Source organism: Equus asinus, chromosome 26, assembly GCF_041296235.1.
Source record: "Equus asinus isolate D_3611 breed Donkey chromosome 26, EquAss-T2T_v2, whole genome shotgun sequence".
Classification (NCBI taxonomy): domain Eukaryota; kingdom Metazoa; phylum Chordata; class Mammalia; order Perissodactyla; family Equidae; genus Equus; species Equus asinus.
The window spans coordinates 25,155,519-25,179,555 of record NC_091815.1 but is presented as its reverse complement, the minus strand read 5'-3'; the positions used below and the strand labels follow the sequence as shown (position 1 = coordinate 25,179,555).

Sequence of the window (24,037 nt, the reverse complement as noted above, 5' to 3'; positions counted from 1 at the left end):
TACAGATGGCCAATAGACACATGAAAAGATGTTCAACATCACTAATCATCAGGGAAATGCAAATCAAAACTACACTAAGATACCACCTTATGCCTGTTAAAATGGCTATAATCACTAAGACTGAAAATAACAAATGTTGGAGAGGGTGTGGAGAGAAAGGAAACCTCATATGCTGCTGGTGGGAATGCAAACTGGTGCAGCCACTATGGAAAACAGTATGGAGATTCCTCAAAAAACTAAAACTAGAACTACCATATGACCCAGCTACCCCACTACTGGGTATCTACCCAAACAATTTGAAATCAACAATCCAAAGTAACGTGTGCACCCCTATGTTCATTGCAGCACTATTCACAACAGCCAAGACATGGAAGCAACCCAAGTGCCCATCGACCGATGATTGGATAAAGAAGATGTGGTGGATATATACAACGGAATACTACTCAGCCAGAAAAGAGACAAATTCACCCCATTTGCAATAACATGGAAGGCCCTAGAGGGAATTATGCTAAGCGAAATAAGCCAGACTGAGAAAGACAAACACGAGATGATTTCACTCATATGTGGAATATAAACAAACACATGGACAAAGAAAACAGTTCAGTGGCTATCAGGGGAAGGGGGGTGGGGGTGGGCACGGGGTGAAGGGGAGCACTTATGTGGTGACAGACAAGAAATAATGTACAACTGAAATCTCACATTGACGTAAACTATTATGAACTCATTAAAAATATTTACCTTTTGTAACATTATTAATATAATTTGACTCTACCCGTAGAAAATATACATTGCTAGAAAACATACACTGACCGACCTGTGTTTTTTTTTACTTCAAATTAGATCTTGAATGTTTACTTCTACTTTGGAAGTGAATGTGCAGAAACCAGTAGTAAATCCAAACGCCACACCTTGCTTGTTTATGCATGAGTTTGGCGCTGTTTGCATAGGATGGGGACCTGCAGGAACACAGGATCATCTTCCACACACAAGGAAGTGATGACAGAGAAGATGTGGAATTGGGGATCTGGTTATTCTGCCTTTCAGGGGCCGATGCCCAGGCCAAATAGCGGATTTGAGCCAATGCTGGAGGAAAATGGAATTTCGGCACCCCCCACAGGGGTGCCAGAATGAGTGCAGCAGGATTCAGTCCTGCCTCTATGGATGACGGGCTGTGTCACTCTCAGAGGTCATCGCTCCTCTTTGGGCCTCCATTTCCCCACTTGCAAAATGAGGGGTTTGGACTAGATCGGCGTTTCTTCAGTGGGTTCTGGGGGATGCTGGGTGTTTGGGAACTCATGCTTAGAGGGCAGGGACCCATGAGAATATCTTTTATTTCGTAATTTCATTTCAATGACCCCCCAAAGAAAATTAATAGAAACACACCCCGGACTATCTGGATGGGAACTTCATAAAGGACTATGTCATGAGATCTCAGTTTTTGTGATTCTAATCCTGTTAGTATGGAGCTGGGGTCCAGACCTGAAATGCCCACAGGGGCCAGGCAGGCTCTGAAATGCAAAAAACTAGGCCCTCCTAAGATGGGGCAGCGCCACACGTGCCCTGTGACTGGAGCCTTGCAGGAATGGAGGCCAGTGTTGCCATATCATGTGATGCTCCCTAAGGAGCCCAAGATCTGGAATTTTTTTTTTTTTTTTTTTTTTTTGGTGAGGAAGATTGGCCCTCAGCTAACAACTATGCCAATATTCCTCTGCTTTATGTGGGATCCTGCCACAGCATGGCTTGATGAGGAGTGCTAGGTCCACCCCTGGGATCTGAACCTGCGAACGCTGGGCCGCTGAAAGAGGGAGCACAAACTTAACCACTAAGCCAATGGGCTGGCCCCCCAAATCTGGATTTTTTAAAGACAAAATCGCCCTATTTTTAAAAGTTAGTAATTGATTCACATTTTTATAAAACACAGTGGGGGTGAAACCAACATGTCTCAGAGTACCACTTCTGCGGTAAGATGACACTGAATGTTTACGGTGTTGGTGAGCGTGTTCAGTTTGTCCCTCTGGTGCCGCCTCCCCTGCTCTGGGCCCAGGGAGGCTGGGCGGTGTGGGCTGTATGAACGGGCCCCTCAAAGGCCTCAGACTTTCGATTGAGTTTGGCTGGCAGGAGATGGGAGGAGAGAGGAAGGGCCGAGGAATGTATTCCCTCCCTGCCCAACCAACTCCTGGCAGCGCCTGCTTCCTCTCCCCTCGCTGCCTTCTCCCCACTCCCCGCCCTGCCCCAGTGTCTGGGGCCTCCACCTGGCAGGCTTCCAGACCCCTGGCCACACCTCTGTAAAGAGTCCCATCATTAAACTTGCCTCCATTCTACCCCTTTGAGGGGGCCTATCTACTTCCTGCCAGGACTCTAGCCAGCACAGACACCTTTGGGCCATCAAGACTCCAAGCCACAAATAACAACTGTCCCACCTCTGCCATTGCGCTCCTATTGAGTTATTTGACCATTTACATATTCTTCTCCACTGTGGTAACCGCCAATCACAAGCGAAATACCTCTCCTTAGAATGAGACTTTCATTTAGTCCTATCTGTAATACACTGAGGCTGGCCTAGAGCAGAGGAACTACTCCTTTACCCATTACTGATCAAGGATAAAAGGATCGAGAGACAACGTGTAAATGATATTGTTGGCTATTGATCTGGGAAAAGTTAGGAGGCCAGAGAATACCAGGTATTGGTGGAAATGTGGGAATATCGTCACCCTCAGGCCAGCAGGTGGGAGTTACACACAGGGGCAGCCATTCTGAAAGCCAAGAGTCTAATTAAATTACTGCCTTCTCCCCCTGACCCAGCGATTCTCTCCCTATGTATATGCCCCCAAAACTCTGTCGCACTGGCTCCTGGGAGCACGAACGGGGATGTTCAATGCGGTGCCATCTGGGGGTGGGGGTGCGAGGGGGCAGTTTCAGGGTGGGAGGCAGCCTGGCTGTCCATCCCTGGGGAGGACGAGTGCATCCTTGAAATCCATCACACCCCGGGTTCCACGCACCAGTTGGAAGCAACACATTAGATGCACACAGAGCCACGTGGATGAGCGTTCAGGCACAGTGCTGCGTAAGAAAACAGTGCCCGAAACTCAATCTAGAGCATGGAAAAACTCACATCAGTTGGCAATGCCTGCGTGCACCAACCCGTACACATATGGCTCCCAGATTTATGGCAAAGTGCATGCAGTTCAGAGGAGAAAGGAGAATCTTTCCACTAAACGGAGCTGAGTCACCTGGATATCCATGTGGGGGGAGAAATGAACCTGGACACACACTGAACACAGTAACAAACATCGCTTGGCTTATAAATCGAAATGCGAAGGGAATACAATAAAGCTTTTAGAAGAACATATCAAAGAATATCTCCATGATCTTAGAGTGGGCAAAGATTTCGTGAAGAAGACACAAAGCGTTATCCATACAGGAAATAATTATTAAATCATTATCCAATTAGACTACATTTAAATTAAGAAATCCTTAAGAGGACGAAAAGAGAAGCCACATGGTGGGAGAAAATATTCACCACACATGTATCTGACAAAGGACTGGTCCCCAGAATATACAGGAACTACAAAACCATCGGGAAAAGGCAGGAAAATTAATAGGAACGTGGGCAAAAGATGCGAATGGGCACTTCCCAGGAGGAGATCCAAATAGTCCACAAATATCTGCAAAGGTGTTTCGTCTCATTAGTTGTTATTCATCATCAGGAAAATGCTAATTAAAACCACGATAGAACGCACACTCTCCAGAATGGCTAAAATGAAGAAGACCGGCCATGCCAAGGGCTGGATGTCTAGCGACCGAATCACTCATGCACAGCTGGTGGGAATGTGAAATGAAGCAAACTGGAAGCTTCTACTAAAGTTAGATATACACGTCCGCTGTGCCCTAACAATTTCACTCCCACGTGGGTAGAAGCCACCAGAAAGGAGTGCTTATGCCCAACGAAAACACGTACGAGAACGTTTATAGCAGGAATAGTTCGTAATAGTTTAGTTTGTAACAATAATTCCGAGTTTATAATAGTTTAGTTTGGGATAGCCCTGATTCAGCAGCAACCCAAATGCTCGTCGACAGGTGAACAGATGGGCTATTATAGTCACACCTGGAACAGCAAGAAGGAACAACCTACAAGCACAGGTAGACGCCGAGGAAGCTCATAAGCAAGTGCTGAGCGAATGAAGCCAGACACAGAAGGGGACACACGGCCCGATTCCATGCACACAACGTCAAACACCTGCAGAAGGAAGGTAGGCTGTCAGAAGTCAGGAGAGTGTTTCCTCCTGGATGTGGTGAGAGAGACAGGGCCCCAGGCGGCCTTCTCTGGGGCTGCCTTATTCTGTTTCCTGGCTTGGGTGCTGCTTATAAGAGGGTGCTCCTTTGTGGAAGTGCTGGACACTCCTGATTTATCTGCCTTTCTGTATGCATGCGATATTTTAATAAAGAGCGAAAATAGAGGTATACATGCACGCTAATTAGCAATGCACATTTTGCAAAGTCATCCACGTGCAAGGGAAAAGATTTGCATTAAAACTATCGGAATGGTTGCCTATAGGGGAGGCGGCATCGGTGTGAGATATGAGAATAAAAGAGAAAAAAGAGCAGATAAAGAGGAGAGGGCCTCACAGAAACCAGTGATAACAGTGAGCCACAAACTGTGGAAAGTGATTAAGGGGACCCTCTGAGCATGGGGTCCAGATAACTTTTTTTTTTATTGAAGTATAAGTGACATAACATTATATTAGTTTCAGGTGTGCAATGTAGACAATTTTTTTAAAAGTCTTCATGCAAAAACGTGTTACGGAGGACTCTGCTCAAAGGTTTGGCCTTAGTTGGAATAGGGGAAAACTACAAGAAAAGTGGGCAAAGGGATGCAAAAGAAAATGCACCCCAGCGGTCTACGGCACATCAGCATTTTGAGCAGCAAAAGTTCCAGCAGCACAGCAGCATCCGGAAGTCACTGTTAAGCTGGATGCTACTGGCTTTGTGGTTTGGGTCTAGAGTCCCATATAATGCATTTTAGTTGCAGAGAAGGGTAGACATAAGAGATATACACAGAGTTGTGTGCTTGTGTGCATTTAACAAAACTATAATTATAATAATTTAAGTAGGCACGAGGAGTATCCGAGAAATTTTTCTTTCTTAAAGGGGATCCCTACATTTCTCTGCACCAAAGATGCTGTCTGAGGTGTCCCGGGCGGGTGTTCTCTGAGTCAGTGGTTCTAAGAGTTGAAGAGTCCTTCATCTTCATGCTACCACATGCCCCCTCTGCTTAAAATTGTATGTCCTCCTCCAGGTACCTCCTCCTCCAGGAAGCCCTCTGACTCTCTAGACCGGATCAGGCCCCTCATCTGGGCTCCTACAGCCCCTGGGCTTCCCCAGCACAGCCCTCTGCCTGTGCCTCCCCCATCCCAGCCCTGACCCCTCTGGGTCATCACCATCTGGCCAGATCTCACTCTCCCACTGGACTGGGAGCCCTGTGGGGACAGGACTGGGGCTGGCTCAGTCACCGTTATGTCCCTCACATTCTCCAGCACAGGCCAGGCCCAGAGCAGGCATCGAATAAATATTTGTGGATGAAATAATAAATTGTAGAATTCAAAGTTGATATGCTCCCACGTTTTTAAGGTTCCAAGAGTCTAAAAATACAATTTTAAGTTTCCATGAGTATATGTTTATATCACTCTAGGTTTCTAAATCTGAGGAAGCTGGCAATTCAAGGGCTGAATTTCGTTCCTACTTTGTGGCATACATAGATTTTTTAAATTGGGAAATTGCACATAAGCATCAGAGCTAGCAACTTTGAGCCCTCATTTCCCCGTGGCTAGAGCTGGCGACCAGGGTACTGTTCTCCAGCTGACCACAGCCCCCAGACCACTCACTCATTTACGTCACCTGCTTCCCCGGACGACCTGGAGTTTGACACCGCTGCCTGACATCTTGCAATTATAAAGTTCCAAAAATCTTAGTTTCGAAGACCCCATGATTGTCAAATGCCAAGTTACTAAAATTCTGAGATTTTGAAGGAACTGATTCTGACTTTAGAGTCTGAAGATTTCATGATTATAACAATCTATAGTTTATATTTATAACGCTCTATGTTTCTGAGATGTTCATATCCCAAGAGTCAAAGGTTCTAAGAGTCTAAAGTTTGTTTGGTTTTTTTTCCTGAGGAAGATTAGCCCTGAGCTAACATCTGCTACCAATCCTCCTCTTTTTTGCTGAGGAAGGCTGGCCCTGAGCTAACATCCGTGCCCATCTTCCTCTACTTTATATGTGAGACGCCTGCCACAGCATGGCTTGCCAAGTGGTGCCATGTCCACACCCAGGATCCGAACCGGCGAACCCCGGGCCGCCAAAGTGGAACGTGCGCACTTAACCGCTGCGCCACCAGGTAGGCCCCAGAGTCTAAAGTTTTAAAACCTCAAGGCTTACGATTATTTCAGGGACAAAGTGGGAGGGTTTGGCTATTCTATGTCAAAGTTCTCAAGATCCACATTTCTAATCTGAAATTCTAAAGGTTTAGGATTATAAAGCCCTAAGAAGTTACGTGTATTAGAGTTTAGGTTTCTAAGCATCTAAGATCCTAGGGGCAAATGATTAAAATTTCTAAGGTCTGCAATTATAAAGTTCTATGTTTCCAAGAATCTCCATTTTCTTTTTCTTTTTTAAAGATTTTATTTTTCCCTTTTCTCCCCAAAGCCCCCCGGTACATAGTTGTGTATTTTTAATTGTGGGTCCTTCTAGTTGTAGCATGTGGGATGCCGCCTCAGCATGGCCTGATGAGCGGTGCCGTGTCCGCACCCAGGATCTGAACCGGGGAAACCCTGGGCCGCCCAAGCGAAGTGCGCGAACTTAACCACTCGGCCACGGGCCGGCCCCAAGAATCTCCATTTCTAAAGTCTCAGGTTTGAAGGGTCTCTAATTGTGACATTCTGAGGTCCTAAGAGCCAGCGTTTCAGCATTTGGGGATCCTAAGGAAGCACGCTTACGCAGTCCCACGTTTCCGGGATTATACGTTTCTAAGGTTCTGGGCTGATTGCCCCATACAGCAGCCGCAACCCACACATGGTTATTTACCTTTAAAGTAATTAAAACTAAATAAAATTAAAAATTCAGTCCCTCAAGGAGGGCTGGCCACATTTCAAGTGCTCGTAGCCACAAGCACTAGTGGTTAGCACATTGGACATCACTGATAGAGAACATTTTCCCATCATCGTGGAAAGTTCTATTGGACAGCGCTGGTCTAAAGATTCAACTTCTGAGGGTCCGTAACTCTCTTCCCATGCATCCTCCAGGCCACCAAGGTTCTCAGGTCCCCAGATGCCATCCCACCTGCCCCTCCCTTCCCTCCATCCCCTCCTCTCACCCCAGGCGTCCTCCAGTACCTGCCAAGGCCTTGATGCGGGAGCACTCAAAGAGCGAGGCAGCTGCGGTAGAGGGGGCAGGCTGCTCCCGCTCCCAGCCCCGGTCTGGGCTCTCCCAGCGGGCTGCAGGGTTGTTGTTGTTAGCGGCCGGCAGGCCCTCCATGTTGTCCACTTCCCCCGGTACCTGCGCCATCGGGGAAGCTGAGGCCTGGGGACAGACAGAGGCAGTTTAGGGCTGGAAACAGGGCCTGAGCTCAGAGGTCCCAACAGCGACACGCTGGGAGTCCTGTCTCCTCTCTCGCCTCAGTCTCCCTGTCTTCAAAGTGGACACAATAATAATGACGATAATGTTCACTGTGACCCCTTCATACCTGGCTTAGTTAGTGCCCGGCACAGGGCAGGGGCTCAGCAAATTGTCAATGTTATTATTGTTAGAAGGATAACCTTGTTATCAATAGAATTCTGTAATGTAGTGATAATAACATTTATTCAGCACTTGCACTGTGCTCAGTACTTTATAGGTATTATCTGATTTAATTCCCACAAATTTAACTCCCTAAATATAGGCGATTATCAGGCCTATTTTACAGAGGAGAAAACTGAGGCACAGAGGGGGTTAATTCACTTGCCCAAGGTCACACAGCTAGTGAGTAGCCAGGATTCAAAGACAGGCACTGTGATCAAATTAACCGCCCCAATTCTTCATCCTTAGAGCCACACCCTTTGCCATATAACTCATCAGTGTTCTACTGTGGGGTTGGGAGGGCTGGAAGAGTTGGGTGGCAGACATGTCCCACCCCTTGACTCTAAGTTTGGCCACATGACTTACGTTGACCAACAGAACAAGCTGGAAGTGCTGTGAGTTCTGAGCCGGGGGCTCCAGAGACCTTGCATATTTCTACTTGTGCGTCATTGTAGCCACAAGAAGAACACGGCTAGGCTAGCCCAGGTCCAAGGCCCCAGTCGTGGCAGCCAAGGCCAGCCAGAGCCACCAAGAGTCAATAGCCCCCTCCCCACCCCAACATGCGAATAAGCCCAGATGAGCCCAGCTTGAGTCACTGACCTCAGACTCGATGCTAAATAAGTGCTTAGTGTTTTAAGACAGTGAGTTTGGGGGTGGTTTCTTATGCAGCATTATTGTGGCAATAGCTAACTGAGATATTGTCCAACTCCAGAGCTATGTTCTAGAACACTGCCAGATTGTAGCTAGGAAGTTTAAGGGGGTGGGAGACATCAGATACATCTCCCCCACCCTCCGGAACCCCAGGCCTGATTCCAAGACTAAGAAAGGAGAGAACTGGCAGGAGATCCGTGTCCCCCTTCTCAAAAGATTCAGACAGTTGCCAACCCAAGAGATTCTAAGAAGGCAGGATCTAGGTATTGGTCAGCGTAGCGGACATTGTCCTTTTTGGTGGACACTCCAAAATCCATTGATATTCTTCTCTTCCCCATAGAAAGCTGTAAGTGGGCATATGTCTACCTATCAGCTGTATGACCTTGACCAAGTCACTTCCCCTCTCTGGGCCTCAGTTGGTACTTCTGTAAAATGGTAATGATAATAGTACCCATTTCCTAGGGGTGTTTGAAGATGAAATGAATTAATAATGCAAGAAACATGGTATCTAGTAACACAGCAAGCCCTCAATACATGATCCTTGCTACTATTATTCATCCTCTTGTCACATTTCTTAGCAAATCTAAACGCCCGTGCTGGAGTCGGACAGAATTGAATTCAAGTCCTGCTTCCTTCTTGCTGTAGCTTTAATCCATATCTTTAACTTGGCCTCTCTGTGCCTCAGTTTCCCTCCCAGTTAAATGGTGAGCACCACTGTTTCCTCAATGGAGGACACTTGGGGATGGGGAGGCGCTTAGCACTTGGTGAGCTCCGGGTCAGGCCGGCCGCGAACAGCTCTGGCCATTACGTGATTGAACGGAGAGGGAGGGGAGAAGGCGGCCGCGGTGGAGGTGGACAGGGGCGTCCTGCGGCCCCAGCAAGGCTGGCCCAGCGGCGAGGCTGGGGATGGAGCGCATGCTTTAACCCTTGCAAGGCCGCGCCTCTCTCTCTCTGCAGTCTAGTCACCGTGCCCAAGGAGGGGGGCCTGGGGAGGACAAGGCCCGGGTGGAAGACCCACGCGCACAGCGCGGAGGTGGGACTGGGTGGAGGGACGCGGGCTCACCCTGCCCTCGACCCTCCGCCGGCCCGCAGCCGGGGCGACCCTGGGCGCTCAGGCCGTGCCCACGGCGCGCGGGGGAGGGATGCCCGGGCAGGTGGGGAGATGCTGCAGGGAGGGGCTCTCCGTCCCCACGCCGCTCACCTGCGCCCCGCGGCCGCGGGTACCGCCGTCCCCGCTGCTCGCCGCGCCCGACAGCCCTCCCTGTCGGCGTCCGCGGCCCGGCCCAGCCCGGCCCGGCCCGGCTCCGCTCGGCCCCGCCGGCCCCGCCGCTCGGCCAGATCCGCATGCGCCGCCGCTGCCGCCGCCGCGCCTCCCCCGCTCGCGCGGCCGCCGCGCTCGGCGCGCCCCCGGGACCCCCTCCCGCCCGCGGTCCCAGCCGCCCCGGCCGCCGGCAGCGCTGGCCCCCGCGCGGTCACACGCCCGGCCACGGCGTGTCACAGACAGCGGCGCTCGCGGGGGCCAGAGGTGGCGTCACACGGTCACACACCCCCACGCTGGGTCACATACAGCGTCATGAACATCATCCACATGCACACACTCACACGGAGTCACCCCCTCACATGGGGTCACACGGGGTCAAACATTCAGACTCACATGCAGTTACACACATGCTCACACTGGGTCCCACACGGGCACAGCGCCCGGTAGCATCACACACTGTGACACACTCAGATAGTGCCACCATCACCTACGTGGTGTCACACACAAGCACACATATGTCCAGGCACTGTCACACACTCCCGTGGGGTCACGAAGAGTGTCATATACTCACGCATCATACACGGCCTCACAATCACACAGTGTTACACACTTTTACACACTCAAATTTGTCACATCTGTCACACACTCACATGGGGGTCACACTTCCTGCACGGTCACACACTCATACATCACTCAGTTAGAGGAGGTCACAACCAGCATCTCAACAACAGTAACAACCACAGCCACACACTCAATGGGGTCACCGTGTCACACATCCTTACATGACACATGTGGTGTCACACTGTCACAGTCTAAAAGAATCACACACTCCTGTATAACAGATTTCACACATGTCCCACACCATGTCCCCCCAGTGTCACGGATGCATCCAGCATCACAGACTGACACACAGTATCACCACAAGGTCACGCAAGAACAGCCTCAATGCTTGCCAGACGTGGTGTCACACAGTCTCACAGTGTAACACGGTGTTACACACAGAATGGCGCATGGTGTCACTCACAATCATGCTCTCCCTTGGGGTTACTCTCAGTCACACAGGGTCCCGTGGACACACAGACACGCGCACAGTGTCCCACACACCTATACACCCACACTGTCCTCCCTCACTTTCTCCCTTGCAGCTTCCAGGAGGCCCTGGGGCGCAGTGTCCCAGGTTGGCCTCGTGGCCCTGGGAGAGGGGGCGTGAGCCAGGAGAGGCTGGTGGGCGTGGCCCGCGCTCGCCCCGCCCCGCCCTGAGAGCCTGAGCGCGGAGGCGGGGCACTGGGGTCCGCCCGCGCCCTTCCTAGACGGCCACACGCGGCCACGCCTCCCAGGCGAAGTGGCGGGCGGAGGGGGCGGTCCTGGGAGGCAGGCGGAGCTGCCCGTCTGGCCACGCCCACCGCGTTCTCCCCGCCCAGGGGCGTGGTCAGTCCGGCCCCGACCCCCGGCCAAGAGGCGGGCGGGGGCGTGGCCCTCCGTGTCGGCCCCGCCCCGTCCGCCCCGCGCCAGGAGGACCGAGAGGGCGGCCCAGCAGCCAGCCAGTTCCCGCGCGTCCTGCGACTCGGCGGCCTCGCACCCCTCCGACTCCGCAGCATGGTCGTCAAGAAGATTGCGCTCTTCGGCGCCACCGGCAGAACCGGGCTCACCACACTGGCGCAGGCGGTGCAAGCAGGCATGAGCTCGGGCGGGCGCGGGGCGCCCCGGGGTGCGCGGGCCATGCCTTAGGGAAGGACATCGTGGGGCAGTACCGAGGCTGGTTGGGGCCGTCCGTGCTTTGGTGTATGCACGGGGCAGAAATGGGGGACGCTAGGGGGTCCAATTTTATGTGAGCCAGGAAATAGGAATCGGCCTGGGGCTCTCCAGTGACAGGTTTAGATTCAGGGCGATTACGAAATGTGGTGGTGGTGGTGGCGGCGGTTAGCACACCCAGGCAGGGCTTCCTAAGCTGGGCGTGCGCTCGCCGCCAGCACCGCCCTCTCTTCACAGGTGATAAATCCTCACGCCACTCTTGTGGGGTGGGAACTATATCACTTCAGGTGACAGATGAGAAAACCGAGGCCCAGAAAGTGAATGTCCCGACATGACACAACTGCAAAGTGGCAGTGCCGGAATTTGAACCCAGCCAATGCTTCAGCGGCCTAAAGTCCACCGGCTCTTGGTTGGGGCACCAAGGCTGGAAGTTGAAAAGGCTGGAGAGTGGGTTGTGGTGGGCACGTAGTGGAAAGAGGAGCACGGAGGCCTGGGTGAAGACTGGGGACACCGGTCCTGGGGAAGTCGATGAGGGCTGAAACTTCGCAGTTTCGGCAGGAAGGGGATGAGCATTCCGTGCCCCACCGTCCAGACTTCACCAACCCCCAGAGAGGCCTGGGACTTCCAGATAGAGGGCCCCACCTTTGCTGGCCTCGGTGATTCTGAAGATATTGACTATCTGGGTGCTCCCAAAGGGCGGAGGCCGCCAAGATCCCACTCTCTGCTGTCTCCCAGCCCAGCCCTCCCTTGGAGGGACTCTACTGGAAAGTTCCCCATTAAACCCAATCTTCTCCCCGTGCCCAGGAGGACCCAGTGAGGATCTTGACATATGGGATGAGGAGAAACAAGTTTGCTGATAGGCATTTCTGGGGGAGGAAGTAAGAGGGAGAATTTGAGAGGTGCTGAGTCACCCTGAGCAGCCAGATTCCATGTTACTACCTTTTTCTTAATCCTCAGTAAATAACCCTGAATTTCACTCATCCACCCTGGCGGTCGCAGCTGGGACTGCACCCCTGGACTTTGAGAGCTGGGGCCGTGGGGCGACCCTGCCTTCTCTCTGTGGCTCCCACAAGTCTCTTCACAGCCCTGTGCCTTGCGGTCCCCACCAGAAAAAGGAAGGGCTTGAAGTAGCTGGGCGTTTATTTACCTCCATAAATGTCCCTTAGCTGAGTGAACTCAGATTATAGCTGTGTGCTCCTGGCTCAGGTACCTAAAATTGCCTCAGTCTCCCCATCCTCAAAATGGACACTTTAATACCTACCTTGTAGGGTTGTTGCAGTCTGGTGCTTTCCACACTGTGGCTCATAGTGAGTTCCGAAATCTATTTAATTGGTTGCAACAGTATCAGAATGTTTCACATGTTAAATATTGGTTTTATGAAACTTTTGTTTGAATTATATATGTGTGGGTTTGTGTATACTGGGTTAGGCTGTGAAATCTATTTTGTACTGAGGGTGGAGATAAAAAAAAAAAAACCTTAAAAGGGGCATGATTTTTTCAACATACTCTCAAATAGTTATGAAAAAACTATATATATATAATCATATATGTATATGTATAAATGCATTTATATACACAGGTATATAGCTATGTATGTTATAGATTTATTATATAGACACACAGAAGGACAAAGGAAAAGCAAATATGAAAATCTAGGTCTTGCAACTTTTCTATAGGTCTGAATTTATTTCAAAATAAAAAATTAGGGACCGGCCCGGTGGCATTGCAGTTAAGTTCACGAGCTCCACTTTGGCGGCCCGGGGTTCGCCCGTGCAGATCCTGGGTGTGGACCTACGCACCGCATTTCCAGCCATGCTGTGGTAGGCGTCCCACATATAAAGTAGAGGAAGATGGGCACGGATGTTAGCTCAGGGCCAGTCTTCCTCAGCAAAAAGAGGAGGATTGGCAGCAGATGTTAGCTCAGGGCTAATCTTCCTCAAAAAAAAAAAAAATTTAACAGAAAAATTTAAGTAAAGAATTTGAAAAAAAAAATTGGGACTAGCTTCCCAATGCTCTTGTTCTTTGTAAAATCTATGCATTCTAAAAGTGTGCTGTTTGGTGTGGTAGCCACTAGCTTATATTTAAATTTGTCTAAATTTAAATGTGTGTTGTGTTAAAAAATTTGGGGGAAAAAAAACCATTTGTCTGTGGAAAGAGCTTCACATAGCCCTTGGCACATGGAAGGTTCTCGATAAATGTCTCTAGTCACCAATAATGTGACCCTAATGGACACCCTGTGCTGGGCCTGTGTCAAAGCTCTCACTGTCTGTGAGAACAAGTTTCTCCCCCAAATTAGCCACGATTTACTAGGGTCCATTGTAACCAGTGGCAGTTCACAAATGTTCCCATTGGCCCCTTGAAAGCCCCCTCTGCTCCCTGATGTGTGTGAGGGCAGCACAGGTTTTGTGTCATTCCTTTGTGAAAGGTGGTCCACACAGGATGGAGATGCTGGAGATTTCCATCCTCATTTTGGAGAGGAAATTGAGGTCCAGTCAGGGAAGGTGTTTCCTTACTCCAGCCAGTAATAGATGGAGCCGGAGTTTGAACCCAGGTCCCTGGGGCACTAAAGCCTGTGCTTTTGTGTTTATAAAAAGTCAGAGAGAGGGTGGCGAATATGACACAGTCCCTGGACCCGCAGGGCCCTTGCTTTATTACAGGTCAACATAAGTAGGGCCCTGGAGAGGGCGGTAGAGGATGCTCCAGGCAGAGGGAGCAGCATGTGCAAAGGCCAGGAGGCAGGAGACAGCACAGTGCGTTTGTGGAACTGAAAGTACAGTGGGTGAGGAGGACGGTGCTCCAGCACAGGCTGGAGAGGAGGAGAGGCCACCTCCCAAGGGGCCTTGAAGGCTGTCATGAGGAGCCTGACTTTATCTCAGCACCGGAGGTCATGGGAGGGATCTGAGCAAGGGAGGTACTCTGATAGAACTGTGGAAAGCTCTGTCTGGCTGCCCTGTGGAATATGGATTGGAGGGGGAGGCAGGCCAGGAGCCCGGGGATGCCAGGCCAGGAAATAAAATCATGAGATGATTAAAAGGTGTAGTGACAGCCAACGCCCATACAGCACTGCTGTGCCAGACACTCCCCTGCACATTGTTTTAGTTTTGCTTTTTTTTTTCAGGAAGATTAGCCCTGAGCTAACATCTGCTGCCAATCCTCCTCTTTTTTTCTGAGGAAGACTGGCCCTGAGCTAACATCCATTCCCGTCTTCCTCTACTTTATACATGGGACGCCTACCGCAGCGTAGCTTTTGCCAAGTGGTGCCATGTCCACACCCAGGATCCAAACTGGCAAATGCAGGGCCGCCGAGAAGCGGAACGTGCACACTTAACCACTGCGCCACCGGGCTGGCCCCTAGTTTTGCATTTTTTAATAGCAGCTTTATTAAGATATTGTTCACAACCATACAATTCACCCATTTAAAGTATACAATTGGGTGGGTTTTAGCATATTCACAGAGTTGTACAAACATCACTGTGATCAAGTTAGAACATTTTCATCACCCTCAACAAGAAACCCCTAAAAATCACTCCCCGTTTTTCTGCTTAATCCCTTCCCCAGCCCTAGGCAACCGCTCATCTACCTTTTTTTTTTTTCGCAAGGAATGTTCACCCTGAGCTAACATCCATTGCCAATCCCCCTCTTTTTGTTTTGTTTTTTTACTTGAGGAAGATTATCCCTGAGCTAACATCTGTGCCAACCTTCCTCCACTTTGTATGTGGGATGCCTCCACAGCATGGCTGATGAGTGGAGTGGGTCTGCACCCTGGATCTGAACCTACAAACCCTGGGCCTGAAGTGGAGCACACGGAACTTTAACTACTCAGCCAGGGGCTGGCCCCATACTTTTTGTTTGTATGGATTTGTGTACATTTGTCTGTTCTGGACATTTCATATAAATGGAATCACACGCTATGTGATTCTTTGTGACTGGCTTCTTTCGCTCAGCAAAAACGTTTTTTCAAGGTTCATCCATGTTGTAGCATAGGTCAGTATGACATTTCTTTTTATTGCCGAATACTGTTACATTCTATGGGTATACCGCATTTTATGTATCCATTCAGTTGATGGAAATTTGGAGTTTGTTTCCTTTTTGGCTATTATAAATAATGCCTCTAGGAACACTTGTGCACAAATTTTTTGTTTTGTTCTGTTTTAATTATATATATATATATATTTTTTACTGAGGTTAGGATAGTTTACAACGTTGTGAAATTTCAGTTGTCGTGTACAAGTTTTTGTGTGGACATTTGTTTTCATTTCTCTTGGGCACATCCCTAGGAGCAGAATTGCCAGGTTAGATGGTAACTCTGTTTCACCTTTTGAGGAACTGCCAGGCTGTTTTCCCAAGCAGCTGCAGCCTTCCACATTCCCATCGGCAGTGTCTGAGGGTGCCAGTGTCCCCATATGCACGCCGACATTGATTTTCTGTCTTTTTGATTATAGCCGTCCTAGTGGGTGTGAAGTGGTATCTCACTGTGGTTTTGATTTTCATTTCCCTGATGGCTAGTAATATTGAGCATATTTTCATGTGTTTATTGGCTGTTTGAATATCTTCTTTGGAGAAATGCCTATTCAGATCTTTTGCCTAGTTTTTAACTGGGTTATTCAATTTTTCATTATTGAGTTGTTGGAGTTCTTTATATATTCTAAATACAAGTCCCTTATCAGATATATGATTTGCAAAAATTTCCTCCCATTCTATGGGTTGTCTTTGCACTTTCTTGATGCACTAAATTTTGTGTTCTTGAAGCACAAAAATTTTTGATTTTGATTGTGTCCCATGTATCTATTTTTTTCCTTTGTTGCTTGTGCTTTTGGGGTCATAGCTAAGAAACAATTGCCTAATTCAAAGTCACAAAGATTTATGCTTGTGTTTTCTTCTAAGATTTTTTTTAGTTTTAGCCCTTGCATTTAGATCTTTGATCATTTTGAGTTAATTTTCATATATGGCGTGAGGTAGGGATCCTACTTGATTCTTTTACGTATGGATGTCCAGTTGTTCCAGCACCATTTCTAGAAAAAACTATTCTTTCCCCATTGAATTATCTTGGCACCCTTGTCAAAAATCAACTTACTGCATTAAACTTTTATATATATTGTTTAAACTTACCACAATCTTGTAGAGTAGAGACTATGATTAGTGTCACTTTACAAATGAAGGCACCAAGGCCCAGAGAGGTTAAGTGACTTGCTTATGTCATACAGCCAGCTAGTGGTAGGGCTGGAATTCAAACCCAGGGTTATTTGGAGGATTAAATGAGTTGATAGCTGTAAGGCACTTGGTCCTTGGCACATGGTGGGTGCTATAAATATTGTTTACCATTATCATCATCATCATCGCCCCAGAGTGTTCAAATCTCCCATCATTTGATTCTGAAATACATGATGACAGCTACCAAGAGAATTGGAACAATTTTATTGTTTTTCCTTTATCATTTTTCGAATAATGGATTAATCCTCTGATGTCTACCAGTGAGGACCAATGGGCGATTGGTAGGATCATTCTGAACTCGCAGATTTTTACATGTGTGATGTGTTTCAATTCTTTGCCATCACTATTCTTTTGGGCAAATCATATTACCCGTGATATGTCCCAGTGAGAACATTTCAAGTGGCTTCTGTGTCCTTTCGACATGGCCCCAAGATATTTGAGGCACTGCCTTACCACCTGGCAGATCAAGGCGTTCCAGGCTCGTCTTGTCCTTCCCTGCCCAGCCCAGCATCAGCCATTTCTCCAAGGAGCTCTGGTTCATTTTGCGTGAGAAGGATTGTTGGAGGCTGGCTTAGTCAGCTCGGGCTGCTGTGATAAAATGCTGTAGACGAGGGGCTTAAACAGCAGACATGTATTTCCTTCCATTCTGGAGCCGGGGAGTCCAAGATCAAGGTACCGACAGACTTGGTTTCTGGAGAGGGCCCTCTTCCTGGCCTGTGGATGGCTGTCTTCTCGCTGAATTCGCACATAGTGGAGAGAGACCTGAGGTCCCCTTATAAGGACACTAATCCCATCATGGGGGCCCCATCCTCATGACCTCATCTAAACCTCATTTCCTCCCAAAGGCCCCGCCTCCAGATGCCATCACATTGGGGGTTACGGTGTCGGCATATGAATTTGGAGGGGACACAACCCTCAGGCCGTGACAGAGACCACAATGAATAGTTTTATTTTTTTTATTTATTTATTTTTTTAAAGATTTTATTTTTTCCTTTTTCTCCCTAAAGCCCCCCGGTGCATAGTTGTATATTCTTCGTTGTGGGTTCTTCTAGTTGTGGCATGTGGGACGCTGCCTCAGCGTGGTTTGGTGAGCAGTGCCATGTCCGCGCCCAGGATTCGAACCAACGAAACACTGGGCCGCCTGCAGCGGAGCGCGCGAACTTAACCACTCGGCCACGGGGCCAGCCCCAATAGTTTTATTTTTTTAACACCACTATTTGGAATACATCATTTGCCACTATTTCAAACGAAGGAAGAAATAGCTTAGTTGTGAACTTTAAAATGGGCGTGTACACGTAGGTACCAGGAGACAGCGTTAGCCAAGGTTCTTTTGGGACATACTAAGGCAGTGAAAATCTTTAATGGGGGCTGCCAGGTGGCCGAGTGGTTAAGTTCGTGCGCTCCGCTGCGGCGGCCCAGCGTTTCACCGGTTCAGATCCTGGGTGCGGACATGGCACCGCTCATCAGGCCATGCTGAGGCGGTGTCCCACATGCCACAACTGGAAGGACCTACAACTAAAATATACAACTATGTACTGGGGAGATTTGGGGAGAAGAAGAAAAAAAAGAAGAAGATTGACAACAGATGTTAGCTCAGGTGCCAGTCTTTAAAAAAAAATCTTTAATGACCACAGAGGTGGAGCGTGGCCCTTCAGAAGGAAGGCTGGGGGGTCAGAGACTGTCCCAGTGCTGGGCAACCCTTGGGTAACTCATGTCCTCCTCTGTTCCTCACTTTCCTCTGGGACCATGGATGAGGGGCATAGGCCCGTATGATGCCAGGAATTAACCCTTTAGTTGCTGGAGGGTGCGGAAGTCTGGGGGAGGCCCTTGGAGGCCTCAGTATAAATTATTTAAGAAGAATCTTGAAGCTATGGCCCTATTTTAGCAATCGACTGAATATCAACTGTGGGTATGCCAGCAAAGATGTGTGAAGACCACTGCCCCAGAACAGAAGCCCTGGGTCATGGATTTAGGGGTTTCTGACACCCTCCAGGACCCAGCCCCTGGAGCCCGGAAGTGCCAGCCCGCAAGCCCACTGACCTGCCTCTCTGCCCCTTTTTGCCCGCAGGTTATGAAGTGACAGTGCTGGTGCGGGATGCCTCCAAGCTGCCCTCAGAGGGGCCCCAGCCAGCCCACGTGGTAGTGGGCGACGTTCGGCAGGCGGCTGATGTGGACAAGACCGTGGCTGGGCAGGACGCTGTCGTCGTGCTGCTGGGCACCGGCAGTGACCTCAGTACTGGGCCCCCCCTCTGCCCACGGCCCCCTCCTGCACCTCGGCCCCCAGCACCACCCCCGCCCCCGGCCCCGCCCCTGCCACCCCCGCCGCCACCGCCACCCACCAGTGACAGCCACTCTCTGTCCCCTCTAAGGTCCTACCACAGTGATGTCCGAGGGTGCCCGGAACATTGTGGCAGCCATGAAGGCCCATGGCGTGGACAAGGTCGTGGCGTGCACCTCGGGTGGGTGGCGGGGTCGTAGCGGTGGGTCTGAAGGATGGGGGGTGAGTACTGGACAGGCAGCCCAGGGGCCTCTGCAAGGCATTGGAGTCATCCCAAGTTACTGTGCATTTAGTGAGCACCAACTGTGTGCCTGGACCTTGCTGGATGATGCTGGGGACACGGTGGTGACCGTACAGCCCTGGACCCTGCACTCATGGGTCTCATAGATGGAAGGGAAGTGGTAAACAGAGCCATCATCAAACTGTGACAGGGCAGAGTGGTCAGGGCTGGAATCCAGGGGGCACAGGCAGAGGGGTCAGTGCTGGGATGCAGGGGGCCCAGGCAGAGGGGTCAGGGCCGGGATGGGGGAAGCCTATAGGACTGTGGGCGCTCTGGCCCAACCTGAGGAGAGGTCAGGGGAGGCTTCCTAGAGGAAGTGACAGAGCCATGGATACACAGACCAAGGCTCTACCCTCACAGAGCTCCTGATACGGGGAGACGGACCTTCAACAAATAGTTGCCCTGAGTAAATCCAAAAGACACAAAACCCCTTTGAGTACGCCTGCTTGTGGAGGCACATAGCAGGTGCTAGTAACGCAGAGCTGTTCTTATCAGCTCCTTGTAGAGCTAAGGGAGTGGAGGCCCGGGCAGGCCCACCGGCTCACCGAGCTCACACAGCTCGTGGTGGCAGATCTGGCGTGTGAAACCAGACCGTCTCCATGGTCCACACTCCACTCTGTGTTTCCTTGGGCAGTGAGCTCAGGGATGGTGAGGCAGACCTGGCGGGGCCTCGAGGGCCCGGGTGGGGACTTTGTTTTCACCGTGGGTGAGATGGAACCACGGATGAGCTCTGTCCCCTCAGCCCCACTCTGGCTACACTTGGACAGATCCTAGGGGGCAGGGACAAGGAGACCAGGGAGGAAGTGCTGCCATGGTCCAGGCAGGAGGTAACAGTGGGCGGGAGCAGGCAGGTGAGAAGTGCTCAGCTCTTCTGTGGGCCATGGGAACAGGACAGGAGGCCCAGAGCACCTGGAAGGCCATGGTGAGCCGCTGCAGGGTTTTGTCCTGGCACAAGACTGGCGGGCTGGGGGCCTGGCCAGGCTGTCCTCAAGCCTTGGCTGACCCTGCCCTGTGTCCCTCCAGCCTTCCTGCTACGGGACCTGGCCACCGTGCCCCCACGACTGCAGGCTGTGACCGATGACCACATCCGGATGCACAACGTGCTGAAGGAGTCGGGCCTGAAGTACGTGGCCGTGATGCCACCACACATAGGTGAGTGGGGCTGGGAACCCAGTAGCGGGGGCGCCACCAGCCTGCTCCTTCCACCCTCTGGGGAGCTCCCCCAGGCCTTCCCTGGCCAGTCTGAAGTTGCAGACCTTTGCCCTGCACTTTCTATCCTTCTTTGTGCTTGATTTGTGTCCTTTTCAGTTATCTGTGTTGAACAAGCCGCCCAAAATTTAGAACTGCGGAACAACAAGCCTCTTTTATTGTGACCATCCCTCTCCGTACCCGGAGCTGCCTAGGCTCAGCAGGCAGGTCCTGCTGGGGTCTCCACGCGGTGGCTCAGGAGCTGGGGATGGAGTCCAGTGGGAGGAAGGAGGAAGGCTTCCTCATGGAGGTGGGGGCTGCTGACTGTCGCTGGCACACGGCACGCTGCCTCCCCCAGCGTCAGATCTCTCAGTGCTGCTTCCGCTGCGTTCTGTTTATTAGAAGCGAGCTACTAGGGCTGGCCTAGATTCAAGAGAACTGGAATGACGCTTCACCACACAGATCAGATATTTTCTTTATCTTCTCTAGCGTGCGTCTCCCTCACTAGAATGTCAACTCTTTGAAGGCACGGATTTTGTCTTGTTTTGCTCGCGACTGTGTTCCCAGTGCCTAGGACAGGGCTTGGCAGGTGGTGATGCTCAGTGAATATTTGTCAGATGAACGAACACGGGGCACCACGCCTCACGGTGGTGGTGTGGAGGAAACCAGTGAGCCACACCTGCACCCACACCCACTTTTCCCCGCCCGGGTCTGGAATCCACACTGAGAGAGACACGGAGTCAAACATAGGGAGAGAGTCGTTCATTCAGCAAATGCCTCCTGCATGTGGACGGTGTGCCTGGCCACCATCACAAGCCCTGGTAACAAGAGGGCCTCTGCTCTCCTGGGGCTGCCATTGCTAGCGGGGGAGACATTTGCCTGCCAGCTGGCAGAACAGCTTTGCTTTCTGCCTTCTGGGGCCCCGACAGGAGGAGGCCAACACACCTCAGAGGTTCCAAGAAGCTTCGATGTTTAGGTTCAACGAAGCGAGGTGTATCAGGACCCTTTGAGAGTAAGTTGCAGACGGCATCGCGCTTCACTCCTCCTTCGATAGGCATCTCCCAAGAAGGAAAATATTTGTGTATGAACCACGGCACCATTGTTGCACCAGGAACTGCCATTAGCTCTGTCTCATCACTTAGTGTCCGTTCCGTATTCAGATTTCCCCAGTTGTCAAAAAATACCTTTCAACTTCTCTCTCGCCCCAAAATCAGGATCCAGTGGAGGACCATGTGTTGCGTTTAGTTGCCCATGTCACCTTTAATCTGGAACAATCCTCCACATCTTTTTTTTTTTTTTAATATTTCTCATAACATTAACCAGGCCAGGTATCTTTCTGAATGCCCCACGTTCTGGATTTTTCTGGTTGTTTTCTCAGAGATTCAGATTAAACACTTTTGGCAGGAAGGCCACCTGGGTGAGGGTGTGTGTTTCTTGTTGCACGTGACTCCAGGTTGTCCCTGTACTGGTCTGCTGCGTTCCATCCCTAAATTAAGTTGGTCTCTGTCAGATGCTATTTTTAATTATCACGCAGCCACTAGATGCCCTCGTAATAGCCAGGTCATGCCTGAACGCTATCCCCACTGTCTAAGAAAGACCCAGTCGTACCTCTGGCATCAGGACACAACAATTCCTTGTTTGCTCTTACAGTGTCTATAAAATGCAGGCCCACCCTGCGACATGTCACTCAGCCGTCCCAGGGGGTTCAGAGAAAGGAAAGCATCCAGATAGAGGGACCAGAGCAAATCTAGCCTTTGTCACTGGGAAGTGACCCTTTACAACCCTGGGAAGTGACTTCCTCTCTCCGAGACTCAGTTTGTCCATTTGTAAAATAGAGTTAATAATAGTTCTGAGCCCATTCTCTGCTTTATTTCTCTCCACCTAACACAGTGTCCATGTTGCTTTCTTACCTGATTAGTTGCCTCATCCTAGTGAATGCCTGCATGCTGAGGACAGGGCTTCTTGTCGGTTTTGTCCCCCTCTGGGTGCCCAGCACCTGACACATGGGTAATCAACAAGGATTTGTCAAATGAATGAAGTAAAGGGCATAGATTAGTGCCTGCACATGGGAGGGGGTTCATACCTTGGCGACTCGCCTGCCATCTGGGCTGGGCACGCGGGAGGCACCCTGGGACGGCCACTGGAGGGATCACGTGTTGGGGGAGGGAGGAAGGACGTCTGCTTCATCCCGCCCCTCTGTCTACCTAGCCGGAGACCAGCCGCTGACTGGGAAGTACTCAGTGACCCTGGATGGACGAGGGCCCTCGAGGGTCATCTCTAAACACGACCTGGGCCACTTCATGCTGCACTGCCTGACCACCGATGAGTATGACGGCCACAGCACCTACCCCTCCCACCAGTACGAGTAGGGTGCCAGCCCCACCCCAGAGGACGGCATCCTGGGAAATGGAGAACAAAGGAAGGGAGCAATAAATCCTGAGCCAAGAGCTTCAAATTATTCTAGAAGACCCAACTCTGGGACTCTTCCTCTCTCGCTGTGTCTGGGTGTCTCAGTGTCTCTGTCTGCCTCTATGTCAGATTTTCTGGGTATTCATTCATTTATTTCCCCAGGAACAGTTTATTGACTCACTGTGCTGCGCTCAGCCCCGTGCTGGGGACCCAGTGGTCACTGTGAGGACCTGGTGGTGACCCTGCCTTCACAGATCTCACAGTCCAGTGGGGAAGACAACCATGTCCCTGACAGTGACAACCCAGATGGCCAGGGCTCTGACAGAGGAAGCACAGAGGGCTGAGGGAGCCCAGAGGGGGTACCTGACCCAGCTTGAGGGACCTTCTACAAGGTTCTGTAGAAGAGGGGATGTCCCACCTGAAACTGGGTTTGGTAAGAATGAGCCAGGAGAAGGTTCTAAGGCTTGATGGCGTTCTGGGCAGAAGGAGCCACACAAGCAAAGGCAGGAGGCTGGAAATCACATGGCCCTTTTGAAGAACTAAAATCCACCCCCTACAGTCCTAATACTTTTCTCAGAGGTGAGGAGTGGGCAGAGCTAAGAGGCTGTTCCATGGACAGAAGAGTCATTGTGTAGAGTCGTCAAAGGTTTGAGCTTTATTCTGAGGTTTTATGCAAGGAGTGGAGCAGGGGAGAGGTGGGGAGGGGGCCCAGTCAGGTCTGTGTGTTATAAAGCTTCCTTTGGCTACCATGTGAAGGTGGATCGGAAGGGACAAGCGTGGAGGCTGGGAGCCCCAGGGGACCAAGGCAGAGGCCTGGAGGAGGAGAAGAGAGAGTGCGTGGAGCCTGGCAGCCCAGGGGGAAGGGGAGGGAGGCGTCCCGGAAGAAGCATAGCGCTGTAACCTGGGGGTGGGGTTACAGCGGGGCCACCCTGAGAAAGGGACCCTGGAGGAGGGGGAAGGGGAAGAATTGCCCCTTCCTAATCATGGCCTGCCCCACCCCCTACACACACACACTATTTCCAGACCTGCCTGAGCTACTCCTCTCACCCTATCTCCAGCCTCCCTGCACCTAGCCCCATAGCACCTCCCCTCCGCCTCCCCAAAATCCATTCCAGTCCTATACTGCTTCTGCAAACAGCAGGATGACTTGGTTGACAAGTTCCAACGGTGAGAGCCG

The 24,037-nt window shown here is 50.8% G+C and overlaps 2 protein-coding genes across 3 annotated transcripts in view; one reads left to right on the top strand and one right to left on the bottom strand.

Annotated features, from left to right (window-relative positions):
• Positions 1-9,838, bottom strand: part of SPTBN4 (spectrin beta, non-erythrocytic 4) — a 72,669-nt gene extending 62,831 nt beyond the window's left edge. For both annotated transcript variants that reach the window (XM_044759612.2, XM_070498647.1), the window contains exons 1-2: positions 9,683-9,838; positions 7,389-7,575 (exon numbers count right to left, since the gene is read on the bottom strand). In XM_044759612.2, the coding sequence (XP_044615547.2) occupies positions 7,389-7,560 (172 nt within the window). In that variant the 5' untranslated portion in view covers positions 7,561-7,575; positions 9,683-9,838. The remainder of the gene's footprint in view (positions 1-7,388; positions 7,576-9,682) is intronic.
• A 1,348-nt stretch (positions 9,839-11,186) lies between these two features.
• BLVRB (biliverdin reductase B) lies at positions 11,187-22,919 on the top strand. Its single transcript, XM_014860277.3, has 5 exons — positions 11,187-11,417; positions 18,774-18,938; positions 19,075-19,164; positions 20,287-20,415; positions 22,660-22,919. Exons 1-5 carry the CDS (start codon positions 11,339-11,341, stop codon positions 22,818-22,820), a joined length of 624 nt encoding a protein of 207 aa, XP_014715763.1. The 5' UTR covers positions 11,187-11,338; the 3' UTR covers positions 22,821-22,919.
• Positions 22,920-24,037: the final 1,118 nt, after the last annotated feature.

What these genes read in the sequence shown, in the direction of transcription:
- BLVRB (XM_014860277.3), top strand. Translation starts at nt 11,339, where the DNA reads ATGGTCGTCAAGAAGATTGCGCTCTTCGGCGCCACCGGCAGAACCGGG. An exon ending in GGCGCAGGCGGTGCAAGCAG is followed by an intron (nt 11,418 to 18,773) that starts GCATGAGCTCGG and finishes TTTTGCCCGCAG; the next exon opens with GTTATGAAGTGACAGTGCTG. An exon ending in GGGCACCGGCAGTGACCTCA is followed by an intron (nt 18,939 to 19,074) that starts GTACTGGGCCCC and finishes GTCCCCTCTAAG; the next exon opens with GTCCTACCACAGTGATGTCC.